General features: G+C 54.4%; 11 protein-coding genes across 11 annotated transcripts; all 11 read left to right on the top strand.

Moving 5' to 3' along the window:
• Positions 1-1,667: 1,667 nt before the first annotated feature.
• LMJF_35_0180 (conserved hypothetical protein) lies at positions 1,668-4,328 on the top strand (the record flags this gene model as incomplete). The annotated part of the gene is made up of 1 exon (XM_003722367.1): positions 1,668-4,328. The coding sequence occupies one exon, from the start codon at positions 1,668-1,670 to the stop codon at positions 4,326-4,328; it is 2,661 nt and encodes an 886-aa protein (XP_003722415.1).
• Positions 4,329-5,093: 765 nt separating this feature from the next.
• On the top strand, positions 5,094-6,092 carry LMJF_35_0170 (conserved hypothetical protein; the record flags this gene model as incomplete). Its single annotated transcript, XM_003722366.1, has 1 exon — positions 5,094-6,092. One exon carries the CDS (start codon positions 5,094-5,096, stop codon positions 6,090-6,092), a length of 999 nt encoding a protein of 332 aa, XP_003722414.1.
• A 609-nt stretch (positions 6,093-6,701) lies between these two features.
• Positions 6,702-7,538, top strand: LMJF_35_0160 (conserved hypothetical protein; the record flags this gene model as incomplete). The annotated part of the gene is made up of 1 exon (XM_003722365.1): positions 6,702-7,538. One exon carries the CDS (start codon positions 6,702-6,704, stop codon positions 7,536-7,538), a length of 837 nt encoding a protein of 278 aa, XP_003722413.1.
• An 821-nt stretch (positions 7,539-8,359) lies between these two features.
• LMJF_35_0150 (conserved hypothetical protein) lies at positions 8,360-9,232 on the top strand (the record flags this gene model as incomplete). Its single annotated transcript, XM_003722364.1, has 1 exon — positions 8,360-9,232. The coding sequence occupies one exon, from the start codon at positions 8,360-8,362 to the stop codon at positions 9,230-9,232; it is 873 nt and encodes a 290-aa protein (XP_003722412.1).
• Positions 9,233-9,891: 659 nt separating this feature from the next.
• On the top strand, positions 9,892-10,251 carry LMJF_35_0140 (conserved hypothetical protein; the record flags this gene model as incomplete). Its single annotated transcript, XM_003722363.1, has 1 exon — positions 9,892-10,251. The coding sequence occupies one exon, from the start codon at positions 9,892-9,894 to the stop codon at positions 10,249-10,251; it is 360 nt and encodes a 119-aa protein (XP_003722411.1).
• An 862-nt stretch (positions 10,252-11,113) lies between these two features.
• On the top strand, positions 11,114-11,674 carry ARL2 (putative ADP-ribosylation factor-like 2, arl2; the record flags this gene model as incomplete). Its single annotated transcript, XM_003722362.1, has 1 exon — positions 11,114-11,674. The coding sequence occupies one exon, from the start codon at positions 11,114-11,116 to the stop codon at positions 11,672-11,674; it is 561 nt and encodes a 186-aa protein (XP_003722410.1).
• A 694-nt stretch (positions 11,675-12,368) lies between these two features.
• LMJF_35_0120 (conserved hypothetical protein) lies at positions 12,369-13,715 on the top strand (the record flags this gene model as incomplete). Its single annotated transcript, XM_003722361.1, has 1 exon — positions 12,369-13,715. One exon carries the CDS (start codon positions 12,369-12,371, stop codon positions 13,713-13,715), a length of 1,347 nt encoding a protein of 448 aa, XP_003722409.1.
• Positions 13,716-14,478: 763 nt separating this feature from the next.
• LMJF_35_0110 (putative coatomer zeta subunit) lies at positions 14,479-15,033 on the top strand (the record flags this gene model as incomplete). The annotated part of the gene is made up of 1 exon (XM_003722360.1): positions 14,479-15,033. The coding sequence occupies one exon, from the start codon at positions 14,479-14,481 to the stop codon at positions 15,031-15,033; it is 555 nt and encodes a 184-aa protein (XP_003722408.1).
• An 881-nt stretch (positions 15,034-15,914) lies between these two features.
• On the top strand, positions 15,915-16,523 carry LMJF_35_0100 (conserved hypothetical protein; the record flags this gene model as incomplete). Its single annotated transcript, XM_003722359.1, has 1 exon — positions 15,915-16,523. One exon carries the CDS (start codon positions 15,915-15,917, stop codon positions 16,521-16,523), a length of 609 nt encoding a protein of 202 aa, XP_003722407.1.
• A 1,132-nt stretch (positions 16,524-17,655) lies between these two features.
• On the top strand, positions 17,656-18,504 carry LMJF_35_0090 (conserved hypothetical protein; the record flags this gene model as incomplete). The annotated part of the gene is made up of 1 exon (XM_003722358.1): positions 17,656-18,504. The coding sequence occupies one exon, from the start codon at positions 17,656-17,658 to the stop codon at positions 18,502-18,504; it is 849 nt and encodes a 282-aa protein (XP_003722406.1).
• Positions 18,505-19,473: 969 nt separating this feature from the next.
• HKT1 (Trk system potassium uptake protein) lies at positions 19,474-21,213 on the top strand (the record flags this gene model as incomplete). Its single annotated transcript, XM_003722357.1, has 1 exon — positions 19,474-21,213. One exon carries the CDS (start codon positions 19,474-19,476, stop codon positions 21,211-21,213), a length of 1,740 nt encoding a protein of 579 aa, XP_003722405.1.
• Positions 21,214-21,848: the final 635 nt, after the last annotated feature.

The raw sequence follows: 21,848 nt of genomic DNA, 5'->3' as shown, positions 1-21,848 counted from the left end.
GTTTCTGAAGCAAAAAATGGTGCAGCACAGCATCCAGCAGGTGAACTTCCTAATAATGCACAGTTGACGTGTGTCACTCGTGCTTGGAATTCACTTGTATTCCTGGCAACAGTTCATCTTAGCTGCACCACCATAAGCTCCTTGTGAAGGCCGCCACTCTTGCAAATGGAGAAGAAGCTAAAGATGTCACTTGCGTTCGTCCCCACGTTCCAGCAGAACGCGTGCAGAACACGCGTCAATTGTAGCACTACTTTGAATAAAGTTACTCACAATGCAGCTACGAAATTTACGTCATATCTACACCTCAGCCACGTGTTCCAGCAAAAACACCTTTTGCGTACGCACTTTTGAATATCCAAAATTTTACGGAGCATTGAAGACGCGATTCGCTGTCTTTTAAATGGCGGAAGATCGCAGAACGACGAAAAATAACTAACTAACGTGCTCTTTTTGTCGTAAAGACATTATCTGCAAAGAACGGCTGAACGTGTTACGGGTCATTCCATGGCATCTCTCCCCCCTGTATCAGAAACATACAGCTGGTGCCGCACACTGCGATATAGCAGCAGCATAATCGAATAGCGGGATGTTCCAGCAATCAGCCCTCCAGGGGAGGGGGGCTCCAAAGGGCTCGAAAACCACGAAATTCCAGGCGTTCATTTCAATGCAGGACACTCTCGTGGCCACATCACGCCGCCGGAAGCCACACACACGCACTCCCGCCCCCTGTTTAAAACAAACAGCGGCAGGAGTCCGGATTCCCCAGGTTTTACAGCTGGTCTGACACCATGTGTGGGAGAAAACAGAGCGGCACAGAAACGCATCAGCATCGTAGACGACGCGTTGCAGGTGATCTTGGCGGTGCCTCTGCAAGCTTCACACGGAAACAGTTACGGTTTCACATCCGCAGGAACTTTACACAGCTCTCAAAGACTGGCTGCATTCGATTTCTAATGCATGTGCTCGCGCCAACGTGCATTTCCTCCTCGGACGAACTTCCAACCACGACAATGAGGGCCACCTCAGTGCGTAGTGTTACGGCCCAGTAATCCACTCGGTGTGGGAGAGCCAGACAGCCCCCTACTTGCTGCCAAATGCAGAGCCACTTGTGGTGGTGGCAGGGTGGAGTGCCTACGACGGAGGGGGGGGGGTCAGCGCGATGCATTGCCACGGATGGCGGTGGCCAGGCCCTGGACGGCGTTGCGCCGCAGCGACCTGCAATCGTGCACACGTTAGTGCCATCCGTATGATTCGGCAGAGTGTCAAGGTGACTGGAACCTGCGCCACCCGGCCCCCACGCTGCCCGCTGGAGTGGAGAGCCTGAGCCGCCCCGAGGGACGCACCAGGTGGGCGACTGGCATCATGGGAGGAGCGGCTGTGAGGCGACCTGCGAAGCTGGGGTGGGCAGAGCTTGAGGCGGGGAGGCCGTGCTCTTCGATGGTCGAGTCTGCGCGTTGCTGATACGATAGTGTCTGGCGCTGTGTCGCACGACTGGATAGGACCGTGATAGGCCGGGGAGGAGTCGAGCTCGACTCATGCTGTCTGGCACAATGGATGATTTGAAAACAACAACAAAAAGGATTCAACTTCCTTAAAGTCTTATCTGCAATGGATTGTGGTTTTTTTACAAGAGCCACCTCAGCAATGAATGATGCGAAAGTCCCTCCATGAAATCAGCTGTTACTCTCGTTTTCCTCACCGAATTTTTCTTTGTTGCTGTAGACCGCAAGGATACAGGAATGTCAGAGAAACAAGACCGCATAAACGATGTCCTCGCCCAGCGCATCAAACAGCTGGAGGGTGAGCTTCGCAATGCTCAGCACGACCTTTCCTCTGCGCTCGGCCAAAAGGAGCGTGCTGAGGAAGAAAAAAAAATGCTAAAGGATGAGGCATTCGATGTTGTGGAACAGTGGAGCGCAGAGAACACAGAGTTGCGCCGCAAGCTGGCGGTGATGGAGAAAGAAAGCGCAGCAGATAAGGCGACACTCAGGAATCGCGATGAGATAGTAGCGTGCTTAAAAGAAGAGCTAGATGTCGCGCAGCAGCTGACAGCGCAGTACTTCACTCAGATCGAGGACCAGCAGGAAAAACACCGCAACCTGGAACAGCAAAATGCGCAGCTGATCGAAAGCTTGGCCGCCTCTCGAAGCGATCTCGCCTCGTCTGCCCAGCGTGTAGCGGACTACGAGCGCCTTGTCGCGAAATTCGAGGGCGAGCTGAAGGCTGCGCTTGCGTCGCGAAAGAAAGACACGGAAGCGCTTGATCACCTGCGATCATCGCTTGCGCAGGCGACCGCAGAAAATCAAGCGCTTCGTAACGCTGGCGAGAATGTGTCCTCTAGCATGGAGAAGTTGCTCGAGCGCGTAGCCAAGCTCAAGGAAGAAAACGAGTCACTTCGACAGAACTGCGATCAACTTCTTTCTGCAAATGATGAGCTGACGCGACAACTTCACCGCGACTGCCAAGAACGGCGTCAGCTCTCTGACGAATTGGGGTCGCTTTCTGCGCGTGTAGCGGCCTCTGAGAGCGAAGCACAACAGCTCCGACAAAAGTGCGAACGTACGGAAAAACAGCTTGCAGCCTCCGACTCTGCACTGCAAGACTCGCAGACTGCAGCAGAGCAGCAACTACAGCTGATTCAGACACTGGAAAGCGATGTTCTAGAGCTGAAGGACAGGGAAATGACTATGGGCAAGGCGCTGTGTGATTTGCAGGCAGAGCTTCTGCGTCTACATCAACAGCTGGATGAGACATCACAGCAGAAGGAAGACCTCCAGACCGAGTTCACTGCGGTCAAAGAGAGCTACGCAACAGCGCTGATGGAATTGGATAACCACAAGCGAGCAAGCTCCAAAGCCTTGGCCGCGATGCAATCCGAGTTTGCAGCCTTCAAAAGCGATTCAACGGAGAGGTGCATGCTTGCTGAGCAGAACTGTAGTTCCGCGTGGCTGTCGGTGCAGGAGCTGACTGACGCTCTACGCGCACAGCAGCTTTCAGAACTTGCACAGAGGGAGCAGATTTCCCGTAGCTCGATCCTTCTCAACCAGCAAGCATCGATTGGCGGGGCCTTGGAGCAGCGTTTTCACGCCGTACTCGTTGAGCTCTCTGATTGCTGCAGGGCTCTTGAACGGGCCGAAGAACGCATTCGGCAAAACAAACTCAACGCAGCCAAAACAGCAGAGCAGATCAGTGCGCTTTCGAACCGGTGCCGTACCAGCGAGCAGACAGTAAGCGAGCAACGCAAGGCGTTGTCGCTGCTCGAAAGCCAGCTCAGCCAGGGTGCAGTGCGCCTAAATGAGATTATACTCGAGCGCGACACCTTCGCCAAGGACAACGCTTGGTTGAGGGACCAGGTGGAGTCCATGCGACAGGAGCTGGGGGAGCTTGACGAACTGCTGAACTCGAATCTCAACGAGATGCGTGAGGAGAACGAACGACTTCAGCTAGAGAACAATTCAATGCGACACGATATCGCTGCAGCCAACCACAAAGAGCAAGAAGCTGCTTTGCGGATTACGGCGTTACAGGTAAGTGTCAGTGATCTGGAGAGTGAACTTCGCGCGCAAACAAAGACCTTGGAAATCACGGAAGCCGAGTTGCAGGCCCTCAAGGCGCAAGTCGAGAACTTATCCACTTCCTTGGACTTTTCCAAAAGGCGATGTGAGGAATTGGAAGTTGTCAGGACAGAGGCAGATAAATCCAACGCTGCCTTGATACTGCAGGCGGCACAACTGCAGGAGCGCCTTGGCAGCCAGGAATCCAAGCTCTCTTTGATTCTGTCTGAAAAGCGAAAGGAGAGTGAGAGCTTGAAACGAAAACTCAACGCATACGTTGAAAAGTGCGAAAAGTGCGAGCAGCTGCTTCACGCGGAGATCAAGGCTAGAAAGGAAGTAGAAAGCGCGAGTGCAGCAGCAAAGGAGCACAATGGAAAGCTACGCAGTGCGCTGGACGAGCTTAAAACCCGCTGTGCAAGTGACGCCTCTACCCTCAAAGAGCTTTTGGCTGAAAGGGACAATCTTATCCGCGATCGGGAGATCATTGTGGGAAAGTACAACAGGCTCCACGATGCGTTCCGGAATGTTCGCAGGGAAGCTCACAGCAAGGTGGCTGACGAGCTCAAGCGGGTTATGGAGCTGGCCATGTCGCAAGAAACGGAGCTGCAGACATTGCGGAAGCAAAACTCGACCCTAAAGAAGAGTATATCAATGTTTGTAGAATCTGCACAACCGAAGGCGGAAGCCGTTTTCATGGAAAGACTCAATCTCACGGAAGGCCCTTTACGACACCCCAAAAAGCGCAGTACTGCAAGCACCACTGAACAGCAGTAAAGGCGTCTTGCTTTTATTTCCGCTTGTAGATTGTTCCGCTCGAAAACGAACAAAAAAACATTAGATTTTCTTTCCTCTGTTCGGGAGATCTCGATTTAGCGAGCAGCATACTGCCTTTTGCTTTTCGCAGCTCGTTAAAGTGCTCACTTGCAGTCGCTAATCAGAGGCACATCCGCAGCGCGTTTGTCTGCTCAGTATTACCTGTAAGTGGCATTTCACAACTGTGTTTTTTCCTCTGGCAGTGGATATCGAGGACAATGCACCCACCACGATACCTCAAAGCCGATTGCCGCATCCTCTCGAAGGCGTTTTGCGAAGGTGTTTTCGTGTTCCTTTCCTTCTGTGCGGGTGAGTTGTGACGACCTTTCCCACCTTATAGAGAAATCGAGGCGGTGTTAGAAAAAAAAAACGATTCTCGAAACCCGTCTGTGGCGCTATCAAGAGTGTCTTCTACCACAGGGCTTCCTCAACTCTTTATGAACGGCGGCACCTTTTCCACTGGTTTGTGACTGTCGTCTGTGCCCATCTTAAAAAAAGTTTGGTTGCCAAGGCCCGCTTCTTTCTAGTATCAACGTTTCTGTCATATGCTGCTTTCTGTGTAAGGAAAGTGTGCCACTATGCAGCCTACTCGCAACTTCCCTTTCCCTCTTTATTTTTTCTTTTGCAGAGGACTGCTTTATGTTTCCTTTAACAACCGCTCTTGCGCTGCTTTCTCACCGATCAGCTTGTCAAAATTGCCCTGCCTCATTTGCTGCGAAAACAGTAATGAATGGCCTCAACTATGCTACAAAATGTGACGAGCTGGACGGGCTTCTCAAGCGGTATTGTGATCACAAAAAGCGGCAAGCAAAATCTCTTCAAGAGCGACTGAAAGAAGAGGTGTCTACCAATGTCGAGCTGAGGAAGTACATTGCTTTCTTGGAAGGCAAGTTACAAGCAGAGGGTGAGAATGCCAAGCAATTAGCCCGGTCGCTTGATGATAGAAAAAGGGATGTTAACGCTACCTTGATGGGGCGCGAGCGGCACTTGCATTCACTTGCAGCAGAGTTGGAGTCGCGACTTCGTATGGTCGAGCAGCGCGAACGGGAGTGTGCCGAGTTTTCGACCGCCCTTGAGGAGAGGGATCAACATCACTGGGCAGACGTCAAGTCATTCCAGAGGAGCAAAGCGCTGTTCGAGGCAGGGCTGGCAGCGTCCAAGAAGACTGTACGGGCAGAGCGGCAGCACAGCCGCTATACAGAGGACTCGCTGACTGAACATCTCGACGATGTACCTGGCACAGATAGACTTCTGCTGGCGCGAGGGTGCGATCTCGGCTTTAAGACCCGCTACATAGAGCACGTTCTGCTTTTCGAAAGGGATGAATGTACTGCACGCGTAAATCTCCTCGCCGCTGAGATAGAGGAGAGACAGAGCCTCATGTGCAGTTTTTTTTGCACCAGCACAGCTCATCTAAACCGCCTTCGTGCCGAGCAACAGGAGCACGAAAGGCAGCTTCACCGTGCTGAAGATCTGCTGTGCCTGCAGCAAGTAGACCTGGCGGGCCGCATGCGCAAAGCAATGGATTTACAACAGGACAGTTATGCTCATGCGGAAATGCAGCGGAAAGTGCTTGCACTGCAGTGCAGAAGGGTTTTAAGGAGCGTTGGTGATGTTGTCGGATCCTTTTCAGGGCTTGACGTGGAAGCGGTAATGTTAGAGCTCGAGGGCAGAATTCAGGGAATCCTGCGGGTGCCAAGCCTAGATGTGAGCAAGGAGTACTAAATGCATAGAGCAGCAGGGGAATCTTGATCTTGCTGCTTCGTGCCTCTTCCTCTATTTGCTCTGTACATTTGTCTTGCTTTATTTTCATCAGTTTTGTGGCCCAGTCTCTTTGTTTTCTTCAAATGCTTTTCTGTATTCAGTGGCTTTGCATATCCGCTCGTTTTCCTTCTATCGTACTGAAATTCAATCGAATACTGGAGAGCACATCTCAGGTGCGGTGTGCGTTGCTCAACCTTGAATCTGTCTTCGCTCTCAAGATGCAGCGCGCCCATTTCCCACTCCCGAGGGACCTCTGTAATGAGATCAACACAAGACCGCTGTCACTCTTTACCTCTTTCCTATCACGTTTGGTGTCCTCTCTCTCTTCTCTTGGGTTTGCATCGAGTGCCTTTGCAGCGCAGAGGAGGACCAACGTTGAACTTTGTCACTGCCTCCGACTTTTCAGATTGAGAAGCTCATTTTTTCCTTTTCACCAGAATCTTTGAAAATTGCTCGGTGATGTCCTATCGGCGCAAGGCCCCGGCATCCAAGGCCTTGACACCCAGTCAACAGCTTGGTAAATTATGCAACGTCTGCTCCGGCAATTTGGTGTTTCAAAGTCACAACGCAATGGCCCTGTTGGCTCAGCTACATAAGCATGACCGAGCCTATTACGACCAATTTGCAAAGAACTCTACTGTGCAGCGCTTCGTGCCTGCATGGGCGGTGCGTACATCACAGGAAGGTCACATCCCAACACGCTTTACACTTCCCCTTCCATCTCACTTTATCAACACAGGTGAATCCGCCGCCGATTTCGAGCCTCGTGCGTTTTTTCTTGAGAAGGCGCTGCCTGCGGATATGAGCATAGACGGAAAGGTGCCTGCCTTTCCCCGCTGCGGGCGCAGTGGCTTATTTTTTGCGCGCGAGGAGGTTGTCGATAACCTTCAGGCTGCTGCGGCGGATCTTAAGTTTTCCTCTCCGTTTTGGCTTCACAAGCACCACCCAGGCCTAGAATCGGGCTACCTTCGGCTGAAGGAGGGAAACGAAGCTATTGTCATCAGTCTCACGGCTAGTATCATCGGGTTCGGTGACGTGGAGACTGTCGAGGCGGCTAAGTTACACCCATCGCTTCGCAAAGCAATCAAAAGTGACGTCAACTCTGCCAGTGGTTTCTCCGTCTCAGATGAGATCCCGCTGGGAATGAATGCGCTGACCGGTGCTGTCACCAAAAATCCGTTTGTTTGCAGTCTGCCAAACCGAGGACTCTGGCTCTCGCAGGAGCAGCTGCTGCATCACAACATCAGGTTGTCGCAGCACATCCAACAGGCTGCTAGAGCTTTCACGTTGGTTGAAATAGACCAGTGGGAGCTCTTCAATGCAGACCAGCTCCAGGTTCCAGGGAGATTGGGTCTGCGACAGAGTCTCAATCTGGCACCCAATGAAACGGTTTTTCAACCAGTGTAGGCTCAGTGGACGACTGTGCCCTGGACAGAAGAGATCGTGCAACCGCTAAAGCCACGTAAGTTTTCACGCAATGCAAGCAAGCACATTTGTTCTTTGATTTGGACTGTCCGCAGATGCAGATATCGTGGGGCTCAGCATCGTCTTTTCGTACAAGGCAACTGCTCTAATTCCAGATTTAGGTTTGTGTTCTTCTCATCCACCTGCTCGTAAACGTCTTCTCACAGCTTTCTTTTTGTTTTCCCCTGAACCCGCGTCGCCAGCAGCTACGACGTGCGAGCGTGTATGCTTGTGATCATGCCCGTGAAGGAGCGTGTGAGGATAGATTCACCATATACGCCGCAGCATAGATTGGTTCATTGTTCACAGATTGAGTTTCTCAGAGGCTTCCTTAGCGCAGAAGTGAGTGAAGTGCGGGCTCACTGGTCGACTCTGAAGTCTTACAGTGTGAGTGTGGCACGTTGCCGATGTGCTGAATAGCCTACATCTTCGTTGCCCTCCGGTCCAGCGTGCTCGTCGCTTTCTCCAGCAGCAACGATTGCTCGAGTGTCCTCCGTCGTCTTGAGAGCTCGGCGGTTGTGCCTTCCATAACCCTGTGCCGACATCAGCGTTTCTTGCACCAATCGTACTCCTTTGGTTTCCCTTTCTGGTGCTTTTGTTTTCGTGATGAAAACCGGTGCAACTGTGCGAGGCATTCCTGAGCTTAGCCCCCGGCCATCTTTCCATTCGTACTACCGTGCGCTTTGTTCTTTTCACATTCGTGTCGAATACCGCCGCCACGGACTTGTCTCACCCGTCGGGAAGGAAAAGCGCTGGATAGGGCCATGTCTTCTGTGCTCACGGGGGCCTTGGCGTATGGCAGCAGCGTCTTTACCATCGTTGCACTGTACCCGTATCGTGACTTTGTGAAGTCAGCCGATTTGCGTCATCTGCCGTGCGCGAAGGATCTGGGAGACTACTGCGCAAAGCGATACAGAGGTATGCTTGGAAGCCTCTCGCAGCCAATGCTGTTGGCAGCACCGCATGCAGCGTTGTACTTCGGGTACGTGTTTGCCACGGGCGGCGCCGCCGGCGCCTTTCTTGGCGGCTTGCTATTCGGATACACCAAAACGTTTGTGCGGACAGTTGCCCATCGCATGAATGGTGGTGGCTTTCGTTACAGCAAGCCAGTGCAGCGCGGGTACTCAGGCCTACTGGACTGCATCGTGCTTAACGCGAAGCAGTATGGTGTGCTCTCATTTTTTCCTGGAGCGCTGGCGGCGTCCGCAGTGGGGGTGATTTGGTACGGCATTTCTCTTGCAGTACTGCAGCAGACATACAGCCGGTCTTTCGGCGAAGACCTGTGGAACGCCTTTCGCGTCCATGCACTCCTGACTTTTCTCACAGCACCGGTGCGCAACACAATGCGCTCGTCCATGTACCCTAGCGAGCGCTCCGGCGGCATTCACGCAGTGCGGGATTACGTGGCGACTGAGGCGGCTGTCTTTCGCGAGGCAGGAGGCGTTTTTCTTTCTATGGCGCGGGATGAGGGCTTGCGTTTCTTTTTCAATGGAACACTACGCACCACATTCAAAAGCTCTGTCCCTTTTGCAGTGACGTATGCTCTCTTCAAGGCCATAGGCGGGTCCATCGGGCTTCCAACCGGCGGCGCCTATCGTGGCGGCCGCACTGGGCGTCCCTTTTCTCGGCGGTTTTAGTTCATTTGTTTTTTGCGCATACGACTAGTTAGGCAAGTTGTCTAGGTGCGCATCATTGTAGATCTTCACTGTCCGTCTTGATAGGCGCTCTTGATCTTCACCCAAGCATACGCGTGCTCACATTCACGGAGGCGAACGCACAGCATCAGCGGAGTTCAGCGCGCCCCCTTCATTTCATCAGCTCTCCTGCTCCAGATGACGTCAGCAGGACTTTTGGCGCAAATGTGCTCAGGTATCGACCACGACACCCAGCGAAAGAAATATCACATGGGCGTTTTCACAACAATCACACTGTATTGTGCTTTGTTTCGCCAAGGATGACTACCCGACCGCAGGGGGCGGTGGGGGAAGGCGAGAACTGGAGCGCCGCACCCCCACCCGCCAGGCTGCAGTGCCTGGTGTCGCCCACATGCTCTTTACATTGCCATCTCTATTTCCGAGCTTCAGTAACCCTTCAGTGCTCCACCAAATCTCTTCATGCGCATTGCCTTTCCTCTGCCTGTGGTACTTCACCTTCGTCTTTCCCCTCACTTTTCACATCGGCGCCACCAGTGCGACGAGTGAATATTAACGAGGCTGCCTCGCCTTGAGTACCCTCCGCCGTGGTTTCCTCTCTAGAATCTCACCACATTCCAGTCGAATTGATTCAGACAACCAGAATGCTGCGCCGCTCGCTGCTTCGTTGCCAGGTGAACCGGGCTCCGGCTCGACCGGGTCCCACGCTGTACGGCTGGGGTCGCACGGAGCAGAAGCGCCGCCTTGAGTACGAAGCGACGGAGTCCAAGTATCACAAGCGCGATTTCAATAAGTCTTGGGATGTCGCCGGCGTCGAGCAGCGCTACTCGGACTTTATGCAGGTTCGCACCTATTTCTCCATTGGCTCTCGCTGGGGCACCTGGCTGTACAACATGATTCAGTTCTACGTGCTGTCGATGCTCCCCATCTTCGCCTTTATGCACTTCCTTCACAAGAGCATTGAGGCCTACGACGACAGCATCCGAAAGGCAGCCTGGTGGTAATGTCGCGGATGCGTGCTTGCACCCACGTGGGGGCGCGTTGCCACGGTCGCACGACCCCCCTGTCTCTCGCCCCCTTTCCCATTCACCGATGATCACTGTAGCAGTGTGAGTGCCCAGCAGTTTTGGCTCTCTTTCCTTTTTTTCTGTAGTGGTAACAGTTTCGCGTAGCGGGTAGGAGAACTAAGGAAACATAAAGGGTATGTCAACAGGAAGATGTAGTCACGCGCAACCGGCTGCCCCATCTCGTCGCCTCCATCACATTGAGCGCAGAGAGACTGTCACGCTCCTCACCTCTCGCCGCCGTGCCGTTGCTTTCCTACTTGCGTGGATCGTGACTAAAGTGGCTCGTGCTCTTTCGAGCGGTGGTAAGTGGCTCAAACACGAGGCGGGAATGCAGCCCTAATCGCAAGTGGGAGGGAGCGCGAGCTTGGCGTACACCTCATCTGCCATGCTCATATTTTCTCGACGCGCACCTCTCCTGTCTAATCACTTCCCCTCCCTTCTGCCCGCTACTTTGTTAATGATATGTTCACCTTGTCATCGTGTATCGCATTGCGGAGCGGGGGAGGGGTACACACGTTCATCCCGCTGGCTCCTGGCCGCGTATGCAGTACAGCTCTCTATTAAAGCACATTATCGTGGGCGTTCTGGTTAGCACACGCAAGTGTCGTTTAGGGGGATAACGTCGTTTTCTACCTGACACCCCTTTTTCGCTGGTCGTCTAGTCTGCCGTGCCTTGTGTGGTGCCCTGGGCCCTTGCTTGCAATATTGTTTCTCGTATGCGTGGGGCTCTGGCTCACTGCCGTTTCTCATTCCAGCACACATTTCGAAGCACCTCAGCGCATCATCGGCGCCCGACACGATGGGGCTTCTCTCTATCATCAAGAAGACGAAGCGTAAGGAGCGTGAAATGCGCATCCTTATGCTAGGCCTGGACAACGCCGGGAAAACGACGTGCGTCAAAAAGCTCTGCGGGAAGGACACGAGCTTGATTAGCCCCACTCTCGGCTTTCAGATTACTGCTCTGACGTTTCGTGGGTGCACGCTGAACGTGTGGGATGTGGGTGGTCAGCAAAGCTTGCGCAGCTACTGGCGCAACTACTTTGAAAGCACAGATGGTCTTGTGTGGGTGGTCGACAGCAATGACGTGGAGAGACTGCTAATGTGCAAGGAGGAGCTGCATCACCTCCTGCAGGAGGAGCGACTAGCCGGAGCGAGTTTGCTCGTCTTCCTCAATAAGATCGACATTCCCACTGCGTTATCGCCGCAGGAGATTGCCGGCCTGCTTGATGTAGACACGATTCGACAAGGCAAGCGCCACGTACACCTTTGCGCGTGTAGTGCCAGAACCGGTGAGGGCTTGCTAGACGGCATTTCGTGGATGGTAGACGACGTGTCAAAGCGCATGTATTTCTCAAGCTAGCACCGCCCGAGGGTGTGGAAGGTGGGGGGTGGGGGGTTGCTAGCCGGCTCACCGTGCGAGCGGCACGCGGAGAGCTCTGTGATGGCTATGTACGTATGACATTTTTGGTGAGCGTTTTTGTACTGCGCGCGACACAGAAGCATACGAGACGTAGGAGACAAGGGAGGAAATCATAAAGGCAAGATGGCTGCAAGGAACGGCGACAAAGTTCACAGCGTAAGGCAGCCGCGTCGCCCGTCGACGGTTAGTGCGTTGGAAGTCGATGGAGAGGCTGGGAGACACTATTATGAATGCGCGAATGTTTCACCTTTTGTTTACGCTTCACTTCAACGTTGATCCAATCCCCGGCCTCATACATGTTCGGTGTTTTGTTTCTCCAGTTGATGCGTGTGGTTCGAAGCGCTTCCGAGTTTCTACGCTGCTTACTTAGCACAGAATATGCAGCGTTTGCTTTGCCCCACCTCCTCTCCGTTGAAGTGAGATACAAGCAACCGAGGCCTTGCCGACACACTGGTGCAACTACCTATTCGAGTGGCTGAGGTGTCTCTGTGCACCGCTGGGCAAGCGGTCGAGGTAAACAGCACGGATCTGCTTTACCCGAATACAATCCCCACACTGGCTCTGCGCAGCCCCGTACGAAGAGTTCTTTCCTTCATTTTTTTAGTGCTTCCCTTTGCAGAGAATACCCCGACCCATGTTCATTGTGGACTGGATTGCTGCTGGCGTTGTCGCCGTACTGGTTCTCTTCCTCGCCGTATACGTCGTTTGCAGGTACAGCGCAGAAGAGGAGGATGGCGATGCGTGGCTCCCGCGAGTGCTCGTGATAGTGACGCTCTGTGTGGCCTGCTACATGGTGCTGCTACTGCCCCTGGAGGTGGCACTGAGGGGTGATAGGCCGTCTTTCGACTTCACCTGGGCCTGGAAGGGGTTGCTGATTGCCGCGTACTCTCTTTTGTTTGTGGGCGGGCCGTTCGCTTTTGTATTCTACGAAAGCTGGTCGCCGACGCAAAGCAGCGTGTGGACGCAGGTGCGTCCGTCCCTGGCGGTGGTGGTAGCTACGAATGCAATGTTTGCAGCTGCTTTTGGCGCCTTGTGGCTGTGGGGTGATCACCTCGACACAAAGGACGGAACCCTCACGCATGTGCCGGCGTTTGTGTACTTTGTGACCACCACCTCTTCGTTTGGCTGGTGCTTCTTTTTCATTTTCGCCGGGGTGGGCCTCGCTGCTGTGCCGCTCCGTGCCGTTGCCGCCTTTTTCAACCGCCCGCGCCCGATCACCAAGGCGGAGTACGAACTGGCTCGTGCCAAGCTGAACATGGAGGTTCAGCACCTTCTCGACGCGGGGCGACGTCTCGATGCGCAAGTCGGAGCTGGCCGCCCCAATCAAAAACAGCGCCAGAAGATGCTCCTCTTCAGGCGCGAGGTGCGGGACGTCGAACGGCAAAGCGAGCGCAACGAGACCGCGTACCATCTCTCCGGCGCCTACATACTTCGTTGCTACATGGCGGCTGCGATGGGTGTCGTCAACGGTGTTGTGACTGTACTGTGGGTGCTTCACATTCTTTTGTCCAACATACTGAATGTGTTCCCGCTGATGGACCGCATGATTTGCTTCTTGAACGGCCTCCTTCCGATGCTGGCTACGCTGGTCTACGCCTACTGCGCCATGTACCTCATGTGGTGCACCGTTGTCGGCTGTCGCTCAGTGAGCGGACACGTGCTTATTCTCCCTGTGTATCCTTTGAGAGTCCGTGAAACTATGCTCAATGCGCTCTTGTTCAATTCACTGTTGCTGCTTTGCTCAGCGTTCGCCGTGCTGCACCTGTGCGTCGTGAGCTTCTCCACTTACGCAGCATCCACTTTTCTGCACAATGTTTTTGTGGTCACCCTTCCTCACATGTTCGGGGTCAAGTATGTCGCTCAAGGCCTCCAATATGCACTACTTGCTGTTTTCGCGCTCTCCATTCCGTGGCTTACGGTGTGTCCGCGGTGCATGACCGGCGCGGCGAGCGACGAGGACGAGGATGATGGGTTCGTTTAGAGAGACTCTGCGCGGCGAGTCTGTACGTCCGTCGGTCTCACACACCCCCGCAGGAACGGTGGCTTCCCTTTTTGTTGCTTCGTGTACGCGCTGTTCCCCAGTTGGCCGTGCTTTCGACTCAGCTTCTTCTTTGATGGCTGCTCCGCATTTACCAAAAAAAAACGAAAGCAAAATAAGCACCGCTATTGGCATACCAGCAGCTCTATACATGGGTATGCGATACAGTGGTACCGTCGCCAAGTTGTGTACGTTGCGACTGGTGCACTCGCCGCTCGCTCTGCTGATCGCATCCAATGGCTCACCCTGGTGTTTTCATCGCCGTGGTTGCTCCGCGGCGCTTTCAGCCCCTCTCTTCCGCGGCAACCAGCTCTATGCCGACATTCGACCAGGAGCTAGCGTCACCACGCTGCGGTGCGTGTGCGCGCTATTCCTTTCGACAGCGCAGAACACGGCAGTGGCCTCGTCGCACCCTCTTGCACCGTGGCGCCTTCAGCATCTCATTGCATCTTTTTTGTTTTGCTTTTCGAATTCACGCTGTTGGCTATTGGCTGTGAACTTTCGAAAGGAATAGCGAGAAAACAAAGTGGCTCTTTTCGTGCCTGTGTGCGTGTACTCAAGTCTGCTACCCTTTCTCTCACAGACGTGCGTGCGCGTCTGCGTGCAGTCCACTCTCACCGGCCCGCATATTGTATCGCTCCGCTTCCTCTCAGAATAAACAAGGAGCCACTCAACCGTGCGTGCTCGCACTTCTCTCATCATTGCAATGGCCTTCCTGCACCGAGTACAGGCGGTGGTGGCACTGGACAACACCGGCAGCCGCATCTTTGCCAAGTACTTCATCGGGGAGGACACCCCCGAGTCTTCTAAGGCGCTCGCGCCTTTTGAAAAGCAGCGCTCGCTGGAGCACGCCGTCTTTCAAGCCATTCACGACCCGCGACGCGGCAACCACGTCGTCTACGAGAGCGAGATTCTCGTGGTGGAAGGGCACATTGCCCTCTTTCACATCAGCGAAGATGTAACGATCATTGTCATTGGCGCCGGCTCTGAGAATGAAGTGGTGCTGTCAAACGTGTTGATGGGGCTGGTAGATGCACTGCGCCAAGAACTCAACACACCCTCTCTGACAGCGCGTCTGTTACTGGAGAACTACTGTGCTCTTCTCATGACAATCGATGAGATGCTGGATGAGGGAATCATCCTAGAAACAGACTCGGCCACTGTGGCGAACGACTTGGAGCCCTACTTGGTCGACGTTAGCAACGACACGGCGCGGGCCGCCCTCACTGGTGTCAACAAGTACCTGCGTGATAATTTGTAGCCTTTCTTTTCCCTCTCCGTCTTCTCTCCCTCATTGTTGTGTTTGCTCATTTTCCTGGCGTCATCTTCGTTGCATTTTGTGCTCTCCTCTCCTCCATGTTTCCCTCTCTTCACCGCAACACCCGCTCGGCACTTGCATTGCCGATAGCGCCACCACCGAGCAGCTTCGCCGCTGCCGGGTGAGCATGCCTGAGGCACTGCTGCAACGAGAGGGTGGGTATGTGACTGGGGAGAGAAGAGTGTTAGTCTGTTTTCTGCGTGGGAGGTTTTCGTCGTACATCTGACTGAAACGCGAAAGAGAGCGGCACCAACTGGTCTTGGAAAGGTCACTTGAGGAGGCAGTGATAAGTCCTTGCGCTTTTCATGTGGGTTTTCTTCTGCACACCTCGTCTTCCGACTCAGCGTCCACGTAAACACAGCTAAGTGCGCGAGACAGCATCGCTGCCGTTGACACCATACAGTGTCTTTCCTGTTCTCAGCAGAAGAAAGTCGAACAACATAGACGCTGTCAAGTCAATGTAACTCACGTGACTGTTTGTTTCTATTATTCTTACCTGTAGCATCCCTGCTCTGTCACTCTAATGGACCTGTTGGGAGCCACCTTCATGCTGCACGACTTTCACATTGCCCTCCTGCGCTCTTCTTCTACATTGCTCCCTCTTCTTGCTCATGTTTTCGAGCGCTATTGCGCTCAACGTGCGCATCGTCTTGATTCCTTCTCTCCCTGGCTCGATGCGCGTTGTTGCTGCTGCATTCTATCAACACATCTACCACTCGGTTCATTAGCCACCCCTCTAGTTTTAGGAAGAGACCACACGTAGTGCGCATAATCCATCCCTTCGCAGCTCATTTTCTACACTCGCTGCTACCCAGTTTGCGAAAATGATGAAGCCGACGTCCCCCAACTTCATGGCGCAGGGCATCTGGGCCGGTTTCCGCTACTACATTGGCCACTTCTTCTACCCAAACATGTACCGCGAGTTCCTCTCCGTGCAGAATGCGCACAAGGTGGAACGCGCGCTCCGTTTGCAGAAGGCCATCAAGGCGAACAAGATCGACTACCGCGCCCTTCTCGCCCTCCCTGTCACGGACCACGCCCATCCTTACAAGATGGAGTACCCGTGGGAGAAGGTCATGCAGAGCGACGCGCGCGACTTAGGCTTCTACGGCAAGTGGTATGCCAGCAAAATGATGTGTTTCTACGAGGGCCTTCAGTTCCACAAGTGGGGCTGCCTTCAGGACGACCTCATCAACGCTCACGGCTGGTGGAACCGTGCTGCCCGCACGCGTGCGCCGAAGGACAAGGTTGTGCACGGCGACCGTCGTGTGATGCGTGCCCGTGTGCTCAAGGACAAGTACATCTACGAGCCAAAGGATCGCTGGGTGCACCCTGTCGACAACGTTGCATACTTCGGTCCCTATGTCATGATGGTGGCTGATGAATGGGAGGAGAAGTGGGGTTTTTTTGCTGGCCAGGAGGTGGAATACTAGACGTGCACGTGTGCGCTTTGAGCCTCATGAGCCGTACCGTCAGAGAAAGGAGGGTGCGTGTGTGTAGGAGAGCGGCGGCCGTGCCTGTATTCATGTATGTGCCCCACTCTCTTTTGTCATTCTCTCCTCTCCCTTCCCCGGCGTGTTTTGTTTCTTTTTTACTATAGGAAGTTAAGCGCACTTGATGGCGCGTGTACGCTCTTTGAGTAAGAGGTGGTAGCCGGCGAGGTAAGAAAGGTTCTTCACCGAAAAGCACAGTCGCATGTATTTCGTATTGGTCTAATGTGGCACGTGGGCTCTTCATTACGCACATTCAAGCGTATGCGCTGCTGTCACAGTAGGGAAGACTCCCATCATGTCTGTCTTTCTCCTTTTCCCTCTCAACCTCTCCACCGCTTTCTCGTGCTCGCTCTCTCTGTCATGTGGCATGATTAGTAGTGCAAAATCCATCGAGCCAAGAGGAATACAAGTATGCTAAAAGCAAGCAAACGAGAGAGCGAAAGCAGAAGTGCACGAACGGGGTAGCCTGAAGCCAATGCCAGCTGCTGAGCAGAGGTGCTCTCCTCGCATCTGCACACACACACGCACACACAACACTGTCTCATAAGATTGTGAGGGCATTCGATGCACATTCACTTCGATGTCGCTGTGACATGCACCGGCCCTTGATGCAGCATCTCGTGCGCGTCTTTGAGACTTTAGCAGAGAGAGAAGGCGGCGTCACGCCCCCTTCTCTTCGGCGCTCGTCACATTGGTGTGTGTGTGTGTGTGTGTGGTCTACTCAAATGCCCCGTCAGCATCCCCGAAGGATGCTGCAACTCTTCCCCATTCCGAAAACACTTTCTGCTTGGCATGTACTCAAGTGGCTTTCATCTTTTCAACCGTCCTCGTCACTCCCTCGCCACTCTTTCTTCTCTTCGGCTTTGGTCGGTTGCACGTTCGCTGTGCCTCCTATGCGTACATGGTTTCGTGAGACAGCCTACACACCCATTTATCTACTGCACTGACGACTGGCTCTGCAGCGCTGTCATCGCCGGGCCATTGCCGAGTTTTTGCGGTCGAGAGAGAAAGAGGGATGTCAGTGACCGGGACGACGACTCGTCAGCTTTGCTCCGTCTCCACGACAGCCGCGATGCCGCTAGCTGAGGAAAGTGCACGCCACCGCGTGCGGAAACTCGCTGGCATGGGTAAATATGAGCTCGCTGAAGCGCTTCTGCAAAGCGATTGTGCTCAGAGCGAAGTGGCGCTCTCTGCGGCGGCCACGCAGTTGGAAAGAGACGGTGCCCATCAGTGGAATGCGCTGCAGCGAGCCGAAGGTCAATGCCTCTTGCAGCAGCGGCGCGCCGCATCGCAAGAGAAGCGCGTACACTTTGAGCGTCTTCTTCGCTCACAAGCTGAACGACGCCGAGCGGACGAGGAGGAGCTGGCCCGGTTCGCTGCCTCTGAGACTGTGAAACTGCAAACCATGCGGATAGCTGTCCCTCGCGAGGTGCTGGTACTGAAACAGCAGGAGACAGAGCTGAGGTGGGAAAGCAGGTTTTCTGAGGCTGCCAAGCGCCGCCGCGATGCGGCGCGCCTAGAAAGAGAGCTCTTGGGCGCCTATTTGTCCAGTCGAGGAAGCTTGCTCGAACATCGTATCACTCGCCAGGCGGCTGCTTTGCTCAAGCGGGAAACTATAGCGCTAGAAAAGGATGATGCCAGCGTCGCTGCGCTGCAGGCGAAGCATACAGGGCATCGTCGGTGTACCGTGGCGCAGCTGAGACACATCAAGGATGGGATGCTCGCCGCACAGAGGCGCGCTCATCGCCATTTGCAGGAGACGCATGCGCGCGACGGCATGCTCAGCGCTACGCACACCAGGGCTCAGCGCGGCACTGCACTGGAAAAGCGTGTGTATGGCGATGCCTACCGTCTGCCGTCGTTGTGCGAGCTGTACGGCTCTCTAATGAAAGACCGTCCTTCTACCTCGCCAGCTGTGTAGCTGTAGTGCGTGGAGGCAACGTTGTGAGAGATAAGGTGAAGTGGCGTGTGGCGCGTTACTAAACAGTGCCACGTCTCTCCTCCTTACCTTTACGAGGGTGCCGCGGTGTTTTTATTTCTTTTTCCCACTCAAAGGAAATCGAGAACGGTGGAACGCTTTCGATGTACACTACGATGGAATCCAGCGACAAGGCATGGGTCGCATTGCGTGCATTGGCGGTACACAGCCACAGCAACACCACACACCACACACACACACACACACACACACAAATGCAGGTGTCTCCAACTCACAGGAAAGCCCCCTCCCATTTCTGTCACCGAAGTTGTGCTCCATACCACTCACCACGCAGGCTGCTGGAAAATGCAGTTGCTGCTCTTTGCGTACACGGAGTCGCAGTTCCTCAAAGTTCATAGTTGCTGAACGCGGCGGCATGGAAGGGAAGAAAGGGGTGAGTTGGGCGTGGTGCATGGGTTAGTGAGCGAGAGGAAAGGGAGATAAATCGAAAAGCGGGCAAAGACTCGCGGCGCTGTGGCACTAGAGCACGCCTATTGGTGGGGCACTTCTAGGAGTAGTCCGATACGAGAGTGATTCCGCATCGTTCCTGCACTGCCACCACTCCCAGTGAGCAGGTGCATCATGCGTTGCTAAGTAAGACTGCTGCGTTACTCTTTCTCCTCTGCCCCCCCCCCCTCCCCTCCGACGACGACGACGGCCGCTTCTCCTACTTCTGCCTTTTTCTGTACTTGCCTTCGTTAGCTTCGGCCAGCTTGCTTATCCTGTGCGGCCACGGGGCTTTTTTGTCGTTGCCCTCGAACCTTGCAGAAGCCGCTGAAAGAAAGTGATAGGGGGTGCTGCGCAGGGCCTCTCTTTCGCTACGCCGAGACATAACCATCCGCCAACAACTACTAAGATCACCTCGGTAGTTTTTGCATTTGCCTAGCTCTCCTTGCCTTTGCCGTCCGAATTATGCCATCTGGTGTTAACGTGCCTGCCACGCTCCACCGTCAGGTGCTCCCCTTCGAGGGAGGTGAGCAACCGCCACTGACGCCGCTTCCCACGGCTCCCAGAGATGACTACTCTCGCACCTCCCAGCTCTTGTTTGAGGTGCCTGTGCTTCTGCCTCTCACTGCCGACCAGCGGCACCTCATTAAGCAGCTCGATTTCTTCAAGAAATGGTACCTCTTTTGTCATTTTGTGTACATCTGCACATGGATTTTGATTGGGTTTCTTGGTCTGCTTGCCATGGTCCCGCACCTCGCCACTGTTGACGCCTTCTTTGTCGCCGTATCCTCGGTGTGCAACTGCGGTCTGCAGTCGGTGGACGTAGGCGAATGGTCTGCCGGCGCGACGCTTTTCCGGCATTTTCTGTTGCTCCCTGGAGGGGTTGTGATCACCAGCAGCTTTCAACCTCTTCTGCGCCTCTTCATGTTGCACCGCGTGCGGCACGTATTTTACCCCGAAGAGAAGGATACACCACAGGAGGCGCTATTACGGACGAAGAAGCGAGCCGAGGCGCGCCGCTTGCACTACGCTGCTCTCGTGAGCGCCATCACCCCCTTTGTGTACTTCGTCGTCGTCAACGGTGCCCTCATGACGCTGCTGTGGGATCTCAACGTCTCACACCTCTCTGCCTTTGACGTGTTCTGCATGACACTCGCTTCATTCCACAGCTCCATCTTCTTACCCATGGAAGCGTACGCGAGGGACGCTGCTGTGACGGGCCTGGTAACAGCAGCGTGCGCACTAGGGTTCACTGCCTTTCCTGTCTTGCTCCGCTTTTTTATGCTGTGCGAGTGGTGCTTGCTGTGGGCTGTACGCCGCCTTACAGGTCTCCTATGCCGCTGCGTCGAGCTCTGTCGCTCGCCTTTGGATGACACTAGTGACGGTGAGGAGAGGAGCGCCAGCGAAACCGAGGACATCTCTGCGGCCTTGCTTCATGCCCCGTCACACCACTCTTACTCTCTCTTGCGCTGCCTAGATAATATGGACGCTGCATTTCGGGAGGCGATGTCGTCTAAAGAGCCAGGCACCTTTCACCCGTTTCTCTTTCGTCCCAGCGAAACGGTCTTTCTGGGCTTCGCGTGGTGCGCCCTGACCCTGATGCAAGCGGCCCCGTTCTGGTATGAGCAGTGGGATGGGGTGCTGCACGGGCACACATGGCAGTACAAGATATACTTATCTCTCTGCCAGGCCGCCGTCGTCCGCTTCGCCGCTGCCTCCTTTGTGCCGCTGCTCGAGTACAGCAATGCTCATGTAGCGGTAACCATCCTCGCCATGTACCTCCCCGCTCTCCCGATATCGACCGATCGCACGTACCGCAAGTGGAGGCAAATGTTCCGCACCTCCGTCGTCCGCCTGCTCACATCGCGTCTCTTCTGGCTGTTCACTGGAATGGTGCTGATTCTCTTTGCCGAAGAAGCCGAGATGCGGGCGCAGCTGCTCAAGAGTCGTTTTGACATTATGACGCGCACCTTATTTGAAGTCATCAGCGCCTACGCTGGATGCGGGCTGTCGCTGTCACTGCCCGACTCGAATGTATCATTTGTTGGCTGCACCGACTCCTTTTGCAAGCTCATCATTGCTGCGGTCATCCTCGGCGGTCGGCATCGCTTCGTAGATCTCGGCATCGACTTGGGTTTTAGCTCTCTCCAGTCCGATGTCGATGCGACTTCTTCGAGCGAAAGGATCTCTTCCTCACAGATGTGATGACACGCGAGCTACCGCAGTGAAGTGATCACAACACATATGTGATGTGCACGTTAGCTGGTGTTGCGTATGCGGCTCACGTGCACGTGACCTGCTACTCGCTGTCGAACTGATTTCCGTGCTTGTTTTTGTGCTTTTCTATTCTCTTCACCCCCTGCTTCCCACACACCTCTCTCCTGTAGAGAAAGGCTGCCTCATACCACAGCTGTGACCAGGAGAGGCAGAGTCGCGCCTCCAGCGTCCCGTCCGGCTTAACCCTTCGTCTTGTATTCTGTTGCTTTGCGGCACTCTTCGCGCGGCGGCCTGGACTCAGCGAATAATAATGGTGTGATGACGCTTCGAGCACATCCGCAGATTTCCAGTAGGGAACATGGCATACATGGGGCAAGCATGCGAGCGAAAGCGTCCGCGCCGTTGTTTCCGCGTCCGTGGCACTCTTCTTCTCCGTCTCTTCCCTTCCCCTTTGCGTCGCGCACACACAAACGCGGAGAGAGAGAGAGAGTCATCTCTCCGCCGTTTTTGGTCAAGCACCGGTGAAGACGACGAAGATCCTGGTCGAGAGAGGGGTGATTCTCACGGGGGCTGCTGCAGTACAGCGAGCCACGCTGGTGGAATTGCTGTTCGTTTTTCTCCAC

This window comes from Leishmania major, chromosome 35, assembly GCF_000002725.2.
Source record: "Leishmania major strain Friedlin complete genome, chromosome 35".
Lineage (NCBI taxonomy): Eukaryota > Euglenozoa > Kinetoplastea > Trypanosomatida > Trypanosomatidae > Leishmania > Leishmania major.
Note: the sequence above shows the minus strand (reverse complement) of the source record. Positions and strands in the feature narration are given on the sequence as shown.